Source organism: Meles meles, chromosome 17 (genome assembly GCF_922984935.1).
Source record: "Meles meles chromosome 17, mMelMel3.1 paternal haplotype, whole genome shotgun sequence".
Classification (NCBI taxonomy): Eukaryota; Metazoa; Chordata; class Mammalia; order Carnivora; family Mustelidae; genus Meles; species Meles meles.
Genome location: NC_060082.1, coordinates 29927871 through 29944806, shown reverse-complemented (window position 1 = coordinate 29944806; position 16936 = coordinate 29927871). Strand labels below are relative to the sequence as shown.

The window sequence follows — 16936 nt, the reverse complement described above, 5'->3', positions numbered from 1 at the left end:
CCCATTTAATGCCCAGGAAGTCCATGAGATGGATATTACTTTCTTTCTGCAGATGAGGAAATGGGGAGGAAGCAAGCAAGCAAATTGTCCATGGCCGCTCTTTCCACTACAGCACGTGCGGATAAAGCTATCCCAGACAACTAGCTGCAAAGAGGCAGAGCAATGTTGAATGAAAAAATCTAAGTAGTTGCCATAATAATATTATTATTGTTTAGTATTACCTAATGATTTGTTTGGTTTGCAATAACAGTATAACTGTTATTATAGTTTTATATATCTATATATAAAACACATTATAGTCATACATAACTATGATGAACACATCATAGTAATGTGTAACTATGATGTAACCAGTATAACTATTATCAAAGCAGAGCTATTATGGATAATGAAGAAAATCAATAAAACAGGGGCGCCTGGGTGGCTCAGTGGATTAAGCCTCTGCCTTCGGCTCAGGTCATGATCTCAAGGTCCTCCGATCAAGTCCCACATCGGGCTTTCTGCTCAGCGAGGAGCCTGCTTCCCCCCGCCCCTGCCTCTTTGCCTACTTGCGATCTCTCTCTGTCAAATAAATAAATAAAAGCTTTTAATAAAAAAAAGAAAAGAAAATCAATAAAACAAAAAAAAAACCCTGAGACCAAGAGAGAATTCTGAAGCCAGTAACATTTATTAAAGGCATTCTGTTTATAACATTTCTTATCAGTGCACATGATTCTAAGAGCAAATATATTTTCATCATTTGTTTGAATACTATATAACAATTTACTTAAAAGTATAAATATATATATATATACACAAAAATTTACAAAGACTCTAATAATAGGTTTTTGACCAATGAAGTCATGAATTTTGAAAGCAGGAAGTAAAGACCAAGTACCAAACATTAACATATTTAAACTCTTTAAACTACTTTAAACTACTGTATTGATACTTTAGAAAGATCCTCAAAGTAGTACAACCTGCAGGCAAAGTTCTCCTATGTACATTGACACTTCATGAAACTTGATAGCAAAAGTGCCACTTGGCAGAGCATTGACTATTAAAAATACATTTAGAACTTCAGAAAGAATACAGGCTCAAATGCCAGAAAAAAGGAAAAAAAAAAAAAGAAAATTAAAGCAAATTTGCTGCACTGCATCATTTTAAAGCACCTGGAATACAGCACATGGTTTATTAACATTGTTCTGGCTACAGTAACCAGTAGTATTTATAATCTCTTCCCAAAAAGGAAATTACTGAACTTACTCATGGTACTAATATCCAATTTTCACTTCTCAGGCTAAAGTGATATCTGCAAGTGAAAAGGGCACATGAAAGGATCAGTTTATTTAAAAGAATTATTCTCCAGGAACTGCTCAATATCGCTCAAGCAGAATCACTAAGTATCTCTCCAGATTCCACATATGCTTGTGGTCAAATGTCAAACTATTTCCTTAATGAAAGGTCCCAAAAGGAGAATATTGTCTTTATTACCTGATTGCAAATCAACTGTGAGATATAATAAGGATCTTTAACCTTTACCAGATCATTACAATTTCATTACACCTTTAACAAAACAAGCATTATCAAGAAAAGGTCCAGCCTCTGATTTCTTAACCCCATTCAAAAGATGATTCTGGCACTATTTAATTGGTTTTAAACTATATTCATACAGCTCCCATTATGGAACATAGATAATATAGAGAACTATCACACCAGCAAGACATTTTATTAATATATATTCAAGTAACTATTTCTATTTGGAAAGAAAAGGAAACTGCCCTTGAACACACTATTCAAAAAGGCAACCAGTTAACCTTTCAAGGAAACAGTTTTAGATCTAACAATGCAAGTTAGGCTGCCTTAGTAAAATCTACATTGGCAATTTCACCATAAACCTCATTGTAGCTATCTGCAGAGGAGAGAAGGCACAGGCATAAAGGTAACTGATTATTCACGTGTTTCCACTCATGAGAAAATAACTTACCAGTAACTATAGTAACCATTTACCAACAAGCTGAAGAACCAACCAGAGATAGTATATCAATGTGAAAAATAAACATTTAAAATAGTGTATCAATGTGAAAAATAAACATTTAAAATAGTATATCAATGTGAAAAATAAACATTTAAAATTCAAGGCAAAGAGAAACTGGAGAAATGACCATTCACTTGTTTTTGAACTCCTAATTTCATTATCTTGCCACCATGTTCCAATACGGTGAATGCCTATTTAAAAAGATCTGCCAAGAAACTCCTGAATGCACATTCTGAAATCAGAATTCCATAATGCTTATATTCTCCATTCCCACTGGAAGGCCATCAAACAGATGTGGACTTTTTGAAACATTTATGCTGACTTCCTGCTTTTTATATTCTCCTACATAAGGAAAATTGCCTACCCAGTGTTCTCTGTCTTTCACGGATGGTCATAAAGTGCCTACATATCAGAATTCACACCCACTGAATCCTACTGGGTGTGCTGGCCTCTGAGGTCACTGCTGGGGACGAGCCATGGAGTTCAAAGACACGCTTTGGTACACCTTTATTCCTAATGGAGTCGGTCCTGCTTGATTTAGATTGCTGTCCTTCTTCTCTGGTATTTTGGTTACAAGTTTCCCAGGGATTCAACAAATCAGCTCTTTCCTCTGATTCAAAACACAAGAGGAGTGACTTGGCTAGAGATTCTAGTCCCCCATAGCCAACTCGAGGTAGTCTCTTCTCAGAGCTGTCAAGAGAAGTAGAGTGCATGCTCAAATCATCATGAAAATCCTTGGCCAAGTTGCAAAGGCTTTCAACGCAATTCTTGAGAAGATTTTTGTCAGTGTGGCATCCTACACAAGGGGAAGAAAAAGTTCATTAACCTTTTCATTTTTCATGAGGAATTATTACTTTTATATGACTCTACATATCTTTTAGGTCAAAGTAATCCTGTCAAGATAAATCTAAATGACTTAAGATTACTCAGCTTATCTGCTAATTAAACACCTGGTTTTTAGGATCTAATTATTTAGGCAAAGTACTTACATATATTAAGTGAGAATAAGACCATACAAGTTTCTATAATTAGTGTCAAAGAAGTAACATTAATTAGACTTTAGTTAATGAATTAGACTAGAAATGAAAAGAGGTCTGAGAGTTCTTAAACTATAAAATTTTGATTAATGACAAATCCTTCTGGAGTATATACCTCTCAGTGCAGAAATAATAATTTGAATAGTTTGCTCCAAGCAATGTTTTAACTTCAGGAATTCCTGTGCAAGATTAACCATCTTCTTCAAATCTTGGTATCCAGGACTTTCTTGTTGTAGTTCAGTTCTGAAACTTTTCTGTAAATAAAGTTAATATTTTTAAAGATACATAATAGACTACATGTTAGTAAGGCTTAGTCAATATTATTTTAATCACCAGAGTCTTATCTCCAGGAAAGAGAATAAGCTTACTTTCCTCGCCACTGCTTAGTTCTATTTCCACAAGCAAGACCAACATACAATATTCCACAAGCAAGACAACATACAATAATACAATTAAAAACAGCAATTACTGTTTTTAAAAGAAATAAGAATTTTAAATTAATTTTATTTTTTAAATTAAAAGAATTTTTTTTTAAACTAAGCTTTATGCCCAATATGGGTTTGAACTCACAACCCTGAGTTCAAGAGTTGCATGCCCTTCTAATTGAGCCAGCCAGGTGCCCCAAGAATTTTAAATTAATTTTAAATCAAAGTACAATCATCATATTACATGGGAATGAAATAAAACAACAGTACCCTTTATTATCCAATATCATAAAAGATAAATATAATTTTTTAGAGTTCAACTTTACATCTCTCCCATTTATTTTTATTTAAATAAAAATTTTCAAGCCATAGCTATTTCTCTATTTGACACATTGATTATATACTTAATTTATATTTTGTTTTTTTACTTGTGATTTGAAAATAATTTGTCTAATTCACCTATATTTTAAAATCTTCAAGCATATTGATTATTAAACACAATTTTTTAGCCAGTGACTATCCCAGGAAAAGCTGATAGTTACTAAACTAGTAGCAGTAAGAAATAGATAAAATACTATTAATTAATTTCTATACACTATCTTATCTCTTTCTTAAACAAGTAAGTTATGACATCCAAGAGGAAGTAGCTAGAAAACGACACATGCTGCAACTAACCAGGCACAAAGGAATTATCTGGCTAAGGATGAAAACTGAAATAAACATATCATATCTATCCTTCAGCCGAACGAAATGCTAAAATACACCAAACCAAAGAAAACATTAAAGCTTCTCTTACTGTTTTCCACTCAGCAAACATGTTTTCAAGACATCCAATCAATCCCATGGCTTTACCTTTCATCTGTTTGGTAACCTATATGGAATATGAACATATTTTACTATATAAATAATTATTTAGAGGTTTAAAAATCCTAGCGCTCTATGGGACAAGACAGGCAAGAATTTTAGTCTAAGAAGCCAAAAGACTTGAGTTCTATTATTGGGACTGCAATTAAACAGCTGGCGTACCTAAATCATTTAGGCAGAATTTCTTTCAAAATAAATTGCATGTTGATTCTATATTAACTATGGATACACTCTGATGTTTGTGATAATAACAGCATTTTGTTTTACATTTAAATATTTATAGGAAGGAACTTTCCAAGCCTTCCCTTGAAGAGGGTGAGGTAACTAATTTATCAAACAGATATTATGTTCAAAGAACTACATATACATTTTCACAGAGATATAGTTGACATATAATGCTGTATTAGTTTAAAACATTACAACATAATGATTCGATATACTGCAAAACCACTGCCACAAGAAGTTTAGTTAACACCCATTACCTCACAGTTAAAATTTTTTTTCTTGCAATGAGAACTTTTAAGTTCTACTCCCTTTGCAACTTCCAAACATACAACATAGTAGGTATTATCAACTACTGTCGGTATTTGCCTTCCTATATCTGAGTGATTTCCCTTACATGTTTTATTATCTGCTTCTCAATTATAATTCTATGCTGCATATGCAACTGTCTTCATTTACAAATAAGAAAACAAATTCCAAGCTCCTAAGACTCAGAACCAGGGTGGGAACCCCAGTCTCGGTTTGAAGCCTTTGCTTTTGTACTGCTCAATGCTGCCCCCCTGAGGTACCTTTTCACTTAATTTCTGCTGGGGATGGTGTGAGAAGAATTTAATTGGCTTCACCCACACAGCTCTTCCCAAGGTCTAACTTAAAGTTTCTCTATGTAGTTAAAAAAAAAAAAAAAAAAAAAAAAAAAAGAAGAGGCACACGCAAATTCTTTTTTCCCCTGGCTCCAGCTTTACAATTATAAATCCAATGCCTTATATTTGAACCCATGTCCCAGTTCTTCAGATTCTTTGTTTTCCTTCCACAGGTTCTTGAGTTTTAACTTAAGAGAATATGATGAGCTAAAATCCCACCATGACTATACAGCGGGGGCATACTGACTATGAGAGAAAGAAAATAAGAGGAAGGGCCAGAGGAGGGAGAAGTTTGCCTGAAAATGCTGGTAATACGAATTATATGCAAAATGGGCCTGACCGTTTTGCTATGCATTTCCTGCAAACAGCAGCCAAGCGAACCTCTGCACTGCCCTACTACTCTAATACTCTGAGCACATTCACGCGCGCTACTTCGCTTCTACTTTTCATTAACTGACTCTACGCCCCTTGCACTTACTGCTGGTGGAAACTGTACTTTGCAAACAATGACAGAGAAAGTGTTTTGGGGATAAACGGCGCTGCTGCTGGGCACAACCAAGCTGGAGATGTCGGCAGTGGGCAGTACTAGTCCACTGTCTTCAAAGTTGCACTACAGAACTGAAAGCAGCCTCCTGTCTCCTGGAACAGGACTAGACCCATGTATTTTGATTTAGTGACAAAATGAGCTCCTTTTGAATGTGTTTGTATTTAAGAGCAAAATAACACAAAGTGGGAAAGGCAAACATTCGGCGAGAACAAGCACAAGCGAGCTGAGGCAGCTAAGACCTGCCGGGCACTGGGTTTGGCATTTCTCTGTCCACCGTTCTTAATGGCACAAAATCCTCAGAACAATCTTAGGGAGTTCGTATGCTCATCCTCACTTTTAAAATGCAACACGTGAGGCCCAGGTGAGCAGCTCAAGGCTACACAGGAAGCAGGAGAGCAATTTAATGTTCAGTGTTTCTTCCAGTTCTGAGCCGGTTTGGGCAGAGATGATAGCCCTTTAGAACCCATGTAGCCTTTTAGTCTGAGGAGGGTTGGAGAGCCCCTCTAGCTTACATGGACAATTTCTCTCCTGATAAGGAAGCTAGACATGCATTAATGAAAAGGTTTTTCTAAAAGGAAAAAAAAAATCTAACTTACTCGATGTCTTCCTGGAAGTGAGCCACAGGGGTGGACACTAAGGGTCCTCTACCTGATTGTTTTTCCTAGATCAAACAGTATGTATGTCAATGAGTACCGTCCTCCTGGGGGTGAGCTCAGCAAACACAACATCCCCAATCAGCTTCATCCCAGCTGACGGACTCCAGAAAAAGAAAGGGAATGGACAGAGACGGTTTTAACAAGAAGTTGTTACAAGATTCTAGAACTGACAGGGCTCCGAGATTTCACTGCTGTAAAGATTAGAACTTATTTCCTGAGTCCCCACTTCACTAATAATAACTCCCAATAACGAAAATTAACATGCGTGAACAATGATTTACAAACCTTAGTTTTGTAGCCTGCGGAGTCCCATAGGTAGAATATAAAACCCTGGCTCGGACAACTGGACGAGGTCCTCCAGCTCCGTAAAATGCATAGGAACCCAAGTAATTCCTCCCTTGCAAAGTGGGGAGGTTCACCCCTATTCTAAGGAGAGCACTTAGTCCCACACTTGCACTGGGAAATATTTAGTAAATAAATGACTCACAATCTAGGACATAAGTATTATTACAGTCAACAAGCGAAGAAACAGAGTCAGAGCATGGACTTGATAAATGATTGCTGAAAACTGAGAGATTGGTTTTAAACAGTGCCGCCTCTAAGATAGCTACTAGGTTCATGTTTAATGTCAGTTAGTCAGAGGAGGTGCTGGGGAAGCATATTTTTGGAAGTCACTCAAATCTTCATTGATTCTGTATCTTGATATGAAATAACAAATGAATGCCTTTGGCAAAATATTTAGTTTAAAATATGGCATCAGTAAGTGGTAGTTTCTACTCTTAGGTGGAAAAGTAGAGACCTAAACAAGCGATCAGAAGAAACAGACCAGCAGAAAGTGAACACTAGATGTCACTGCCAGACTCCATTCTGCTCGGGAGTTCATCCACAGAAGGTTCACTGACAATAACTGACATAATGATTACATCAGCCTTTTCAATAAAAAAAAATTCAACACTAATAAAAATACATAAATTTATAAGAATCCAATTTAGTTGAATTAAACTATTTTCTAAAAATCAACTTTATAGGCCATGTGGTACTATATAGAATGTTCTTTTATTCCTCTTACCTCATTTTGGGTACACTGACTTAAGAGTTCATGCTGAAGTTCTTTTGCTTTTTCTAGTCCAGAATCTAATAGAATCTTCATTCCTAAGCCTACACCATCACAAAGAGCATCCATGAAATCCTCCTAGAAAAAGTTTTTAAGCATTAAGTTGAAAATTGGGTACTTTTTTTTTATTATAAAATAATTGTTATATTTTCTGCTTATTTTAGGACAACAGTAAGTTCCTAGTTTATTAAATTCAACTAAAGCTGGAATAAAAATGGTCTGTAAGAAAATCTATCATTTAATATTCCACATATAACATGTAATAAATTTAGCAAATCTGTAATTTAACATTTCACATATAACAATTAATAAGGAATATCTGTCTGAGGGAGGTGGGCAGAGGACGGGTTAGATGGGTGATGGGTATTAAGTGATGAACCACTGAGTTCTACTCCAGAAACCAATACTGCACTATATGTTAACTAAGTAAAATTTAAATTAAAAAAAAAAAGTTATCTTAGAATGCTGTGTTGCTATAACACAGTAACATTCTAATATAATACTGTTCTTAATGGCATGAATACTTAGAGCAAGCAAATACAAATTTTCTAGAATTATGGAGTTCTAACAATTCTTTTTTTTTTTTTTTAATTTTTATTTATTTATTTGACAGATAGAGATCACAAGTAGGCAGAGAGAGAGGAGGAAGCAGGCTCCCTGCAGAGCAGAGAGCCCGACGCGGGGCTCGATCCCAGGACCCTGAGATCATGACCTGAGTGGATGGCAGCGGCTTAATCCACTGAGCCACCCAGGCGCCCCTAGAATTATGGAGTTCTGTATGTGTTGATTGTGCAAACCCTCCAGAGTAGGTACACATCATCAAAGCAAAGATCCAAAAGGCAAAGTGAGGATCCAGAATTATCCAGTACATTTAACCAATTTAGATTGAAACAGTTTTAAATATTGCCAAACTAGGAGCGCCTGGGTGGCTCAGTGGATTAAGCCGCTGCCTTCGGCTCAGGTCATGATCTCAGGGTCCTGGGATCGAGCCCCGCGTCGGGCTCTCTGCTCTGCAGGGAGCCTGCTTCCTCCTCTCTCTCTGCCTGCCTCTCTGCCTACTTGTGATCTCTCTCTCTGTCAAATAAATAAAAAATAAAATCTTAAAAAAAAAAAAATTGCCAAACTATTTTAAAATAAAAACAACTTATCCTGTTTAGTTGATACTATTATCAGAAGACTACTGTTCCTCAGATGAAGTCTTCCAAAACTAATATTACCAAATTACCTGAACACTGGCAGCCTTATTGCTACTATTTTCCAGAAAATGCAGCTTGCTCCCTTTAAGAACTGCTAACTGTCCCACATACTTTACAGCTTGTTGTACAATTCGGATTATTTTCGTTTGAGCCTCTTTTACCATTGATGAGATATCTGAACAACATCCCTATAAAACAAAAATGGATCAGTATATCAGATACATGAGATTATAAACAGAGGTAAAGAAAAGACAAGAAAAGCAATTTGAAGAAAATTAATTCTGCATTCATATCATGACTATGCTTCATAAAAGTCTCACTCAGAATAAAAAAACATGCAACCCTATAGCTATTAACAATGATACAATGATTTGGATATAGCCTCTACACCCAAACACCCCACATGCTAATAGGAGACATAAGACAAGTATGCAGTTAACTAAATAGAAGACAGAAGCGATGAGTGAATGCCCCACACACCAGAAAAGGGAACAAAATGTGGCTCTTTTTTACCTTTGAACTTTTCCTCTCCTAGTAGCCATCTGACAGATGGTTAATAAAGATACTTTCTCTTATCAGGGGAGAAGGAAGAGGAAAGGGAAGCAAAAGGGGGGAAAGCAATCCTTCTACACCAGAGAACACATGCCCAAGAGGAATGAAGCGTGCCTCCCCTGCCCCACACTGAGATTTTCTTCCTTCCTTCCTTCCTTCCTTCCTTCCTTCCTTCCTTCCTTCCTTCCTTCCTTTCTTTTTAATATTCTATTTATTTCACAGACAGAGACATAGCAAGAGAGGGAACACAGCAGGGGGAGTGCGAGAGGGAGAAGCAGGCTTCCCACTGAGCAGGGAGCTCGATGCAAGGATTGATCCCAGGACCCTGGGATCATGACCTGAGCAGTAGGCAGTCGCTTAACGGCTGAGCCACCCAGGCCCCCAAGATTTTCTTTCTTTTACCTGCCAACTGCAGTGATTCTTCAGAATACTTCTCTTGGCTTGCTTTCTAGGCTATGCTTATAATACTGCTACAAGGTAAGAATTCTCAAACCACACTTAGGTAGGAAGTGTAGTCACTAAATTCAGTTTTGCCAATTTAACATAAGTCTTTCCTGAGCTTGGTCTAATCTCCCCTTCAAGTCACCTGTTCTCTCCATCCTTGATTCTTTACATAAAACCTTTCCCATAAGGCTATAGGTCACAACTCCTAAGTTACGTTCAAAGTGTTCTTCCTAGAGAATGAAAAGAAGGAAAGAAACTACACACCAGCTACTCTAACAGGCACTTTCTTATAACATCCATCCATCTGGTCCTCATAGCAACCTTGTCAGATAGGCGCTGTTATTTTTATTTTCCCAAAGAGAAAATGGGGAGCTTAAAAAGTTAAGCAATTTGCCAAAGGACATAGAACTAATTTAGCATGGGTTCAAACACTGGGTTTCCAAATGTCAATAATGGGTTTTGGGGTTTTTTCTTGTTCCTGAACTACCTCTGACATCTAAGAGCCAACTAAGTATACCTCACACTCTCTTCCCACCACAACCCATTGACTAGCTTCCTTCTCCAGGCTCAAGCATAAGTCAGACTGTCAGGCTTTGGCTCCCCAACATTGCTCTCTGGCCAGCCTTCATCTTCATGACTCTGTGCTATCAGAACATTTCCTTCATCTATTACTTCACCCATACCAGTTTGAGGCCCACCTCTCTGTCCTAGGGTCGTTCTGTTTCCTTACTGCTTATATCCAAAGTGATCCTTCATCCAGTGTGAATTTATAATTAATTCAATAACAAGTATCCAACTGAGCATCTTTCATATGATGAGTCCTCGTGAAAAAAGACACCTAAGCCGCTCTAACTGCCCAAAGCTAACTGCCCATTGAGGTGTGTGGGCTTATAGAGATGTTATATTAAAAGGCATAACAGGTAAAACACAAGGTTATCTGAAAAACAAATAAGAGAAATGCCTAACCAAGTTGTGGGGAAACCCAGAAAGACCTCCTAGGGAAGAATAATGGACAATTAAAAATAAACGTTTGGAGTGCCTGGGTGGCCCAGTGGTTAAGTGACTGCCTTCAGCTCAGGTCATGATCCTGGAGTCCCGGGATCTAGTCCTGCATTGGGCTCCCAGCTCCAAGGGGAGTCTGCTTCTCCCTGTGACCTTCTCCTCTCTCTCTCTCTCTCTCAAATAAATAAATAAAATCTTTTTAAAAATTTTTAAAAATAAATGTTTGATTTCCATTTGACTAGTGAGACTACTCAATCAAACAAACTTTTCCAAATCCTATCAAGTAAATAGCCCACCCGGAAGTATTTGATACAACTAACTTCTACCACAATAATAGAATGTAGAAAGTCTCTTGGTGGGCACAGTAACGTAAGATTTGTTCAACATTCTAGAATATTTTGTTATGAATCCAAGTCACCCATTTAAAAAACTGAAACCTATCCCTTTTGATATTTATATCTGTTCCCCTTATATATTCAAGGAATTTTTTTTTTAAGATTTTATTTATTTAGAGAGAAAGAGCACATGCATATATACACAAGCAGGGGCAGGGCAGACAGAGGGAGAGAGAGAAAGAAAATCCTAAGCAGACTCTACACTAAACACAGAGCCTGACACAAGGCGTGATCCGATGACCCTGAGATCATAAAATGAGCTGAAATTGAGAGTTGGATGCTTAACTGACTCAGCCACCCAGGTGCACCTATTCAAAGAATTCTTACGGAGGAGTTCACTGAAATGGTGGGTGACTAGGTATTATCCAATATCAAATTCCCCACTTCTTCTGTAGTAATAGCATTCTTGATTTTTGCACTAGGTACATACCTGTCCAGAATAAAAAGTACATTTCCCAATAATACTTGTAGCTAGATATGGTCATTTAATGAAGTTCGGGCCAAAGATATATAAAGAGAAATGGCATATGGAAATTTCCAGAAACTACCCTTAAAAGAAGTTTGGCCTTTCTCCTCTTTGTCACTTCTTCCATCCCGCTGCACTGAACTCAGACAGAGCTCCCCCACTCTGGTGGACCATGAAATAAAGGGCCATGCTTTAGGCTTGGTAGAAAGGTATATTGGAAGGAGCTTGGATCTCAAGGAGTGGAGCAGAGCCACCATGCCTACTGCCAGATTTTATATGACAGAGAGTAAGCTTTTAGCTTACTTCTTCTTCAGAGCCAAGTCTAATCTCACTTGATATAAGGTAAACAGAAAAAAAATTATTTTCCTTGCCTATGCATCACTGGGCTTGTGACTAATTCAGCATAAGCTGAAATCTAACAAACAACCAGAAAAAGACTTTGCCTTTTACCCCATAGCCATTACTGAGGATTAGCATAGTAGAATATGCATAGTAAAGAGCGTGAACTCTGGGCCCAAGCCTGCCTGGGTTCAGATCCTAACTCTATCACTTACCGGCTATGCCTGTAACACTGGATAAGCTACATACCCTGTACCTCCATTCCTTCATTTATAAAATGGTGATTAATAACCGTACCCACTTCTGAAGTTATTGAGATTTAAATGAGTTAATATTTGTAAATCACTGAGAACTCTCAGTGCCTGGCACAGAAGCCATAAATAATAAACAATTATAGATAACCACAGTTTCAGAATTATAAAACAGAAATCACTTCTGAAAATTCTACAGATCTAATTTTGGGGAAGATGCTGACAGTAGGTCAATAAATACTTGCTGAATAAATGAATTCTGCAAATGATAATCAGCAAAGCAATTTACCTGTAAAAATAACTGTAAGTAGCCTCCTAGTTTTTTGATCTCTTGTCTCAATTCATCTTCAAGCCTTGCTGCGCTGATACAAGGCAGAATTTCATTCAGCCAGTGTTTGATTAGCACCACAATCTGCTCAAAAGCACTTGTGACCTGGATTGCAAGTGACTGGGTTGCTCGATCAGAAGAAAACACTTTGAGGAAAGAAGGAAAATTACTGGAAGAAATAATCTCCAGATAAAAGAACTCAAATATGATCACCATTAAAGTCAGAAAATGCATGCAAAATGTGACAGTCATTCAAAAGAATATGTAATGTGCAGAAAATAATCATTCATGTAAGTTAATAAAAGCTGTAAGTTTGCTTACAGTTTTCTTGACTTTCTTCGTCTTGTTCTTCATGAGCTTTGGAAATGGCAAATAGCCCGTGATAAATTTTAAGAAAATTATCCATCAGACTGTCTGCCATGGTTTTTTCTTCATCATAACTCTGTCCAAGAAAACTTAAGGATGACCCAATCAATTCTTTGCAAATTCCAGGAAGAAAAGATTCTGCTGAACTTGAGTAAATAGGGCTCGATTTCTCCAGTAATCCTGTATTGGTAGAAAATAGCCATCTTAAGCCTACTTTTCAGGCACAATACTTTCAAATAAATGTATTAACACAAGCATATTATAGACTCATTTGTCAGTAAATTCAAAGTAGGCTGTTCTTATTTCAATGCATTTTTACTTCAATAAGCCTAAGTGAAAACACAATTTTATAAAGGAGTCAACTCATCTGTCAATGGAGTCAACCCATAAGTTAGTAGTTCCTCAACCACAATACAAATAATAGACAATGCAAATCAACTAAGCAACCACTGGTTTACTCTCCTTCCTTATTGACTTTTGGGAAACACCTAAGAAACTCTGAAATTAGTGAAAACAATGGTAGTTACACAAAAAATAATATAAATAGAATAAATATAAATATCATAATATAAATTAATTAATTCGCAAGCTGAACGTGTAGACAATACTAAAGCAAACTCTATTAAAAGGAATGTCTCAGTAGCTCTACTTTAAATCAGTTCCTTCTCTAGGCATACTGTAATCAAAATAGGCCAAAGCCAATTATTATGTACAGTTAATATATCAATCACATCTCTGGGAGACAGACTTTCAGGCTAATTTTCTAAGCACTATCCAAACCAGAAGTAAATGGAAACACATTGTAGAACTAATTTGGAGACTCTGGTAATAACTCTATACTGGAATGCTAACTCATGATTATAATGATTCTCATTTAATAAACAAGGTTATTTTTTTGGTCCAGGTTCATAGATGATGAAACACCAAACTAAAAGGAAGGTAGAATAAAGGAAAGGGTGGAGACTATTAAGAGTCTAGGACAGGGGAACATGGCTGGCTCAGTCATTAGAGCATGTGACTCTTGATCTTGGTGTCGTGAGTTTGAGCCCCATGTATGGGGTACAGTTTACTTAAAAAACAAAACAAAATAAAAAGCATTTTTAAAAAAGAGTGTAGGAGGCGCCTGGATGGCTCAGTTCGTTAAGTGACTGCCTTCTGTTCAGGTCATGATCCTGGAGTCCTAGGATCGAGTCCCACATCAGACACCCTGCTCAGCAGGGAGTCTGCTTCTCCAGCTGACCTCTCTCCTCTCATGCTCTCTCTCTCTCGCAAATAAATAAATCATTAAAAATATTAAAAAATAAATAAATAAATAAGAGGGTAGGCCAAAGATAAGAACTTGATTTGGGAAGAGAAAAAAGAAAAGCTACAAAATGCAAAGCTCTACCACTGTAGGATAATAGTGATTATATTCTAGTCACCATGAATAGTTAATAATATGTTCTTTTTTCAGTAAGATAATGATGCTAATGCATTCTAAAATCCAACATCAACACTTTACAAAGCATTGCAAAACTCTGGTTTAAAAATACGGCACTTAAGGTGAGAAGTTAGGACACTTGCTCAACTTCCCAAATCTGCACACTGCACCGTCCTCAGCCCGTGGCTGCCTGGGCAGGTCCATACTAAAGGCACACATGGTTTGTTTCCCTCTTTGAAAACTAGAAATGAGCAAAGAGCTCTTGCATTTTCTTTAATTTTTAAATATGGCCCTTAAAGAGACAGCTTTAATTTACCTGGAAAAATTACTTTTTTTATTTTAAGATTTTCATTTATTTATCTGTCAGGGAGAGTGCATAAGCCTGTAAAGTGGCAGGCAGAGGCAGAGAGAGAAGCAGGCTCCCTGTTGAGCAAGGTGCCCTAGGATCATGACCTAAGCTGAAGGCAGCTAATCAACTGAGCCACCCAGGCGTCCCGAAAATTACTTTTGTAAAACATCTTACTCTCAAATAATACTGAATAAACAAGTTGATACCACAGATATATAACCTTTTATTGTGCTGGTAAATGATAAGCCTTGATACTTTTCTCAGTATACAAGAAAATGTGATGAGAAAATACCTGATGAATGGGAAGAATGCAAATCCTGAATTGGGTGGGCTTGTATATCATGTAAACAACCAGAAATTCTTCTATTCTTCATCAAGCTTCTGCTCCTAAAAAAAGATAAACCATAAGATCAGTGGTTATACTACATGGAATAACAATATTAAGAATAGTCTTGGAGCACCTGGGTGGCTCAATCAGTTAAGCGGCTGCCTTCAGCTCAGGTCATGATCCCAGGATCTGGGATGGAGCCCCAAACAGGGCTCCCTGCTCAGTGAAGAGTCTGTTTCTCCTTCTCCTTCTGCCCTTCTCCCAACTCACGGGCATGCTCTCTTTCTCTCAAATAAATAAATCTTTAAAAAAATATTCTTGGGGCACCTGGGTGGCTCAGTCGGTTAAGCATCTGCCTTCAGCTCAGGTCATCATCCCAGGGTCCTGGGTTCGAGTCCGCACTGCATTCCCTGCTCAGCAGGGAGCCTGTTTGTCTTTCTCCCTTGCCGCCCCACACCCCGCGACTTGTGCTCTCTCTCTCTCCTGCTCTCTCTTAAATTAATAAATAAAATCTCAAACAAAATATTCTTAATTCTCTAAAGAAAATGGGTACGCAGGTGTGTGTTTCCTGTGGAAACATTTTCATCAATAAATAGTTAAATTCATTTGGTTTACTAAGCAAGAACTTTACTATTGATAGGTATTGTTCTAAGCATATAATTAAATTAACTAAATGGGATACATATTTACAGAGTACTCCTATTTACAGGTTCTAAATACTGTGTTTAAACACAGGAAACATGGTTTCTGGACTCATGAACTTAAGGTCCATAGGAAAAGAGAGAAATTAGGCAAACAATTACAACACCGTGATGTGCCATGAGAGCAGAGCATGCTCTGCTGCAGAAGAACTTGACCTGGCCCAAGGAGTCAGTGGGGAGGAGTGAGGGGCTCCTGGGACAATGACCCTGAAGGATGCACAGGAGTTAGCCCAACAGGGAGGCAGGTTTAGGAAGGAGGGAACAGTGGTTCAGACACAGGTACCAGGATGTGGGAAGCCCCGGTGATCAGAGAAAAGTATGGTGCATTCAAGGACAGAGTGAGATTCAGAAGGACTGCAGTAGGACAGCGGAGAGGAGCAGGAGGGACCGCTATGGGGTACGAAGATGCCAGCCCAAGGCTGACCCTAATGCCAATTAAGGAAGCTTGGATTTTATGCTGAGATTCGCCTGGTGAGGATTCTAAACAAGGAGATGATCTACATAAAAAAAACATTCAAGTAAGCACTTGCTACATAGTGTGAAAAGCAGAATGCCTGTGAAGTGTAGCAGTAACACAAAGGGAGGGAATGACTCTATCTTCACTCTCTCTTTCCCCTGCCTCTTCCCCCTCAGCCTATAAAACCACTCAGATCTCTGCCTGGAGTGTGACTGGCTGTCTAGCTGTTATTCATTTTTCTTAACTGCTACGGGAAAAAGCAGCCTTCTTCCATGTTGCCATTCATCTGTCAATTTTCTAAATGCCAACTCCAGCCCTCATTGTATCAGTGAAGCTCCTCGAGCTGTGACCTGGATCTAAATCTAGGGGATCCTTTGAAGTCTTTTTCCTAACAGAACTCTCCACCACTGTCAGCCAAAGAAAAATCCCATTTGTTGAAAAGATGATTAAACAAAAACATATTCCATCTGGAGTCATCTAAATGTTTCAAATATATTTTCCCCCATGAATTCCTACAAGAAAAACACAGAAATACGATTCATAACGGGGAAAGGAAATATCAACCCTCAATATGACTGATAATAGGAAGAAGAAATATCAATCCTCAAAGGTAACATTTTTTGGTATTTAGGGATGAAAGGGAAGGGTACATTACAGAAGTCTAAACCAGGGAAATTTATTCTTCTAACACTATCATAGTTAAACAATGTTTAAACTCAAACGAAATGCCTGTCACATTACTTTCAAAGAATTTTTGCTTAACCTCAGGAGAAGTTTTACTTTTAACTGTCCACAGAACGAATCACAATTTATAGGCAT

The 16936-nt window shown here is 37.6% G+C and overlaps 1 protein-coding gene across 1 annotated transcript in view; it reads right to left on the bottom strand.

Moving 5' to 3' along the window:
- Window positions 1–690: 690 nt before the first annotated feature.
- Window positions 691–16936, bottom strand: part of KIF14 (kinesin family member 14) — a 56127-nt gene continuing 39881 nt past the window's right edge. Inside the window, exons 23-30 of the mRNA XM_045982078.1 lie at window positions 14924–15018; window positions 12818–13042; window positions 12458–12642; window positions 8749–8907; window positions 7479–7601; window positions 4276–4350; window positions 3170–3308; window positions 691–2813 (exon numbers count right to left, since the gene is read on the bottom strand). Of these exons, the coding sequence (XP_045838034.1) occupies window positions 2434–2813; window positions 3170–3308; window positions 4276–4350; window positions 7479–7601; window positions 8749–8907; window positions 12458–12642; window positions 12818–13042; window positions 14924–15018 (1381 nt within the window). The 3' untranslated portion in view covers window positions 691–2433. The remainder of the gene's footprint in view (window positions 2814–3169; window positions 3309–4275; window positions 4351–7478; window positions 7602–8748; window positions 8908–12457; window positions 12643–12817; window positions 13043–14923; window positions 15019–16936) is intronic.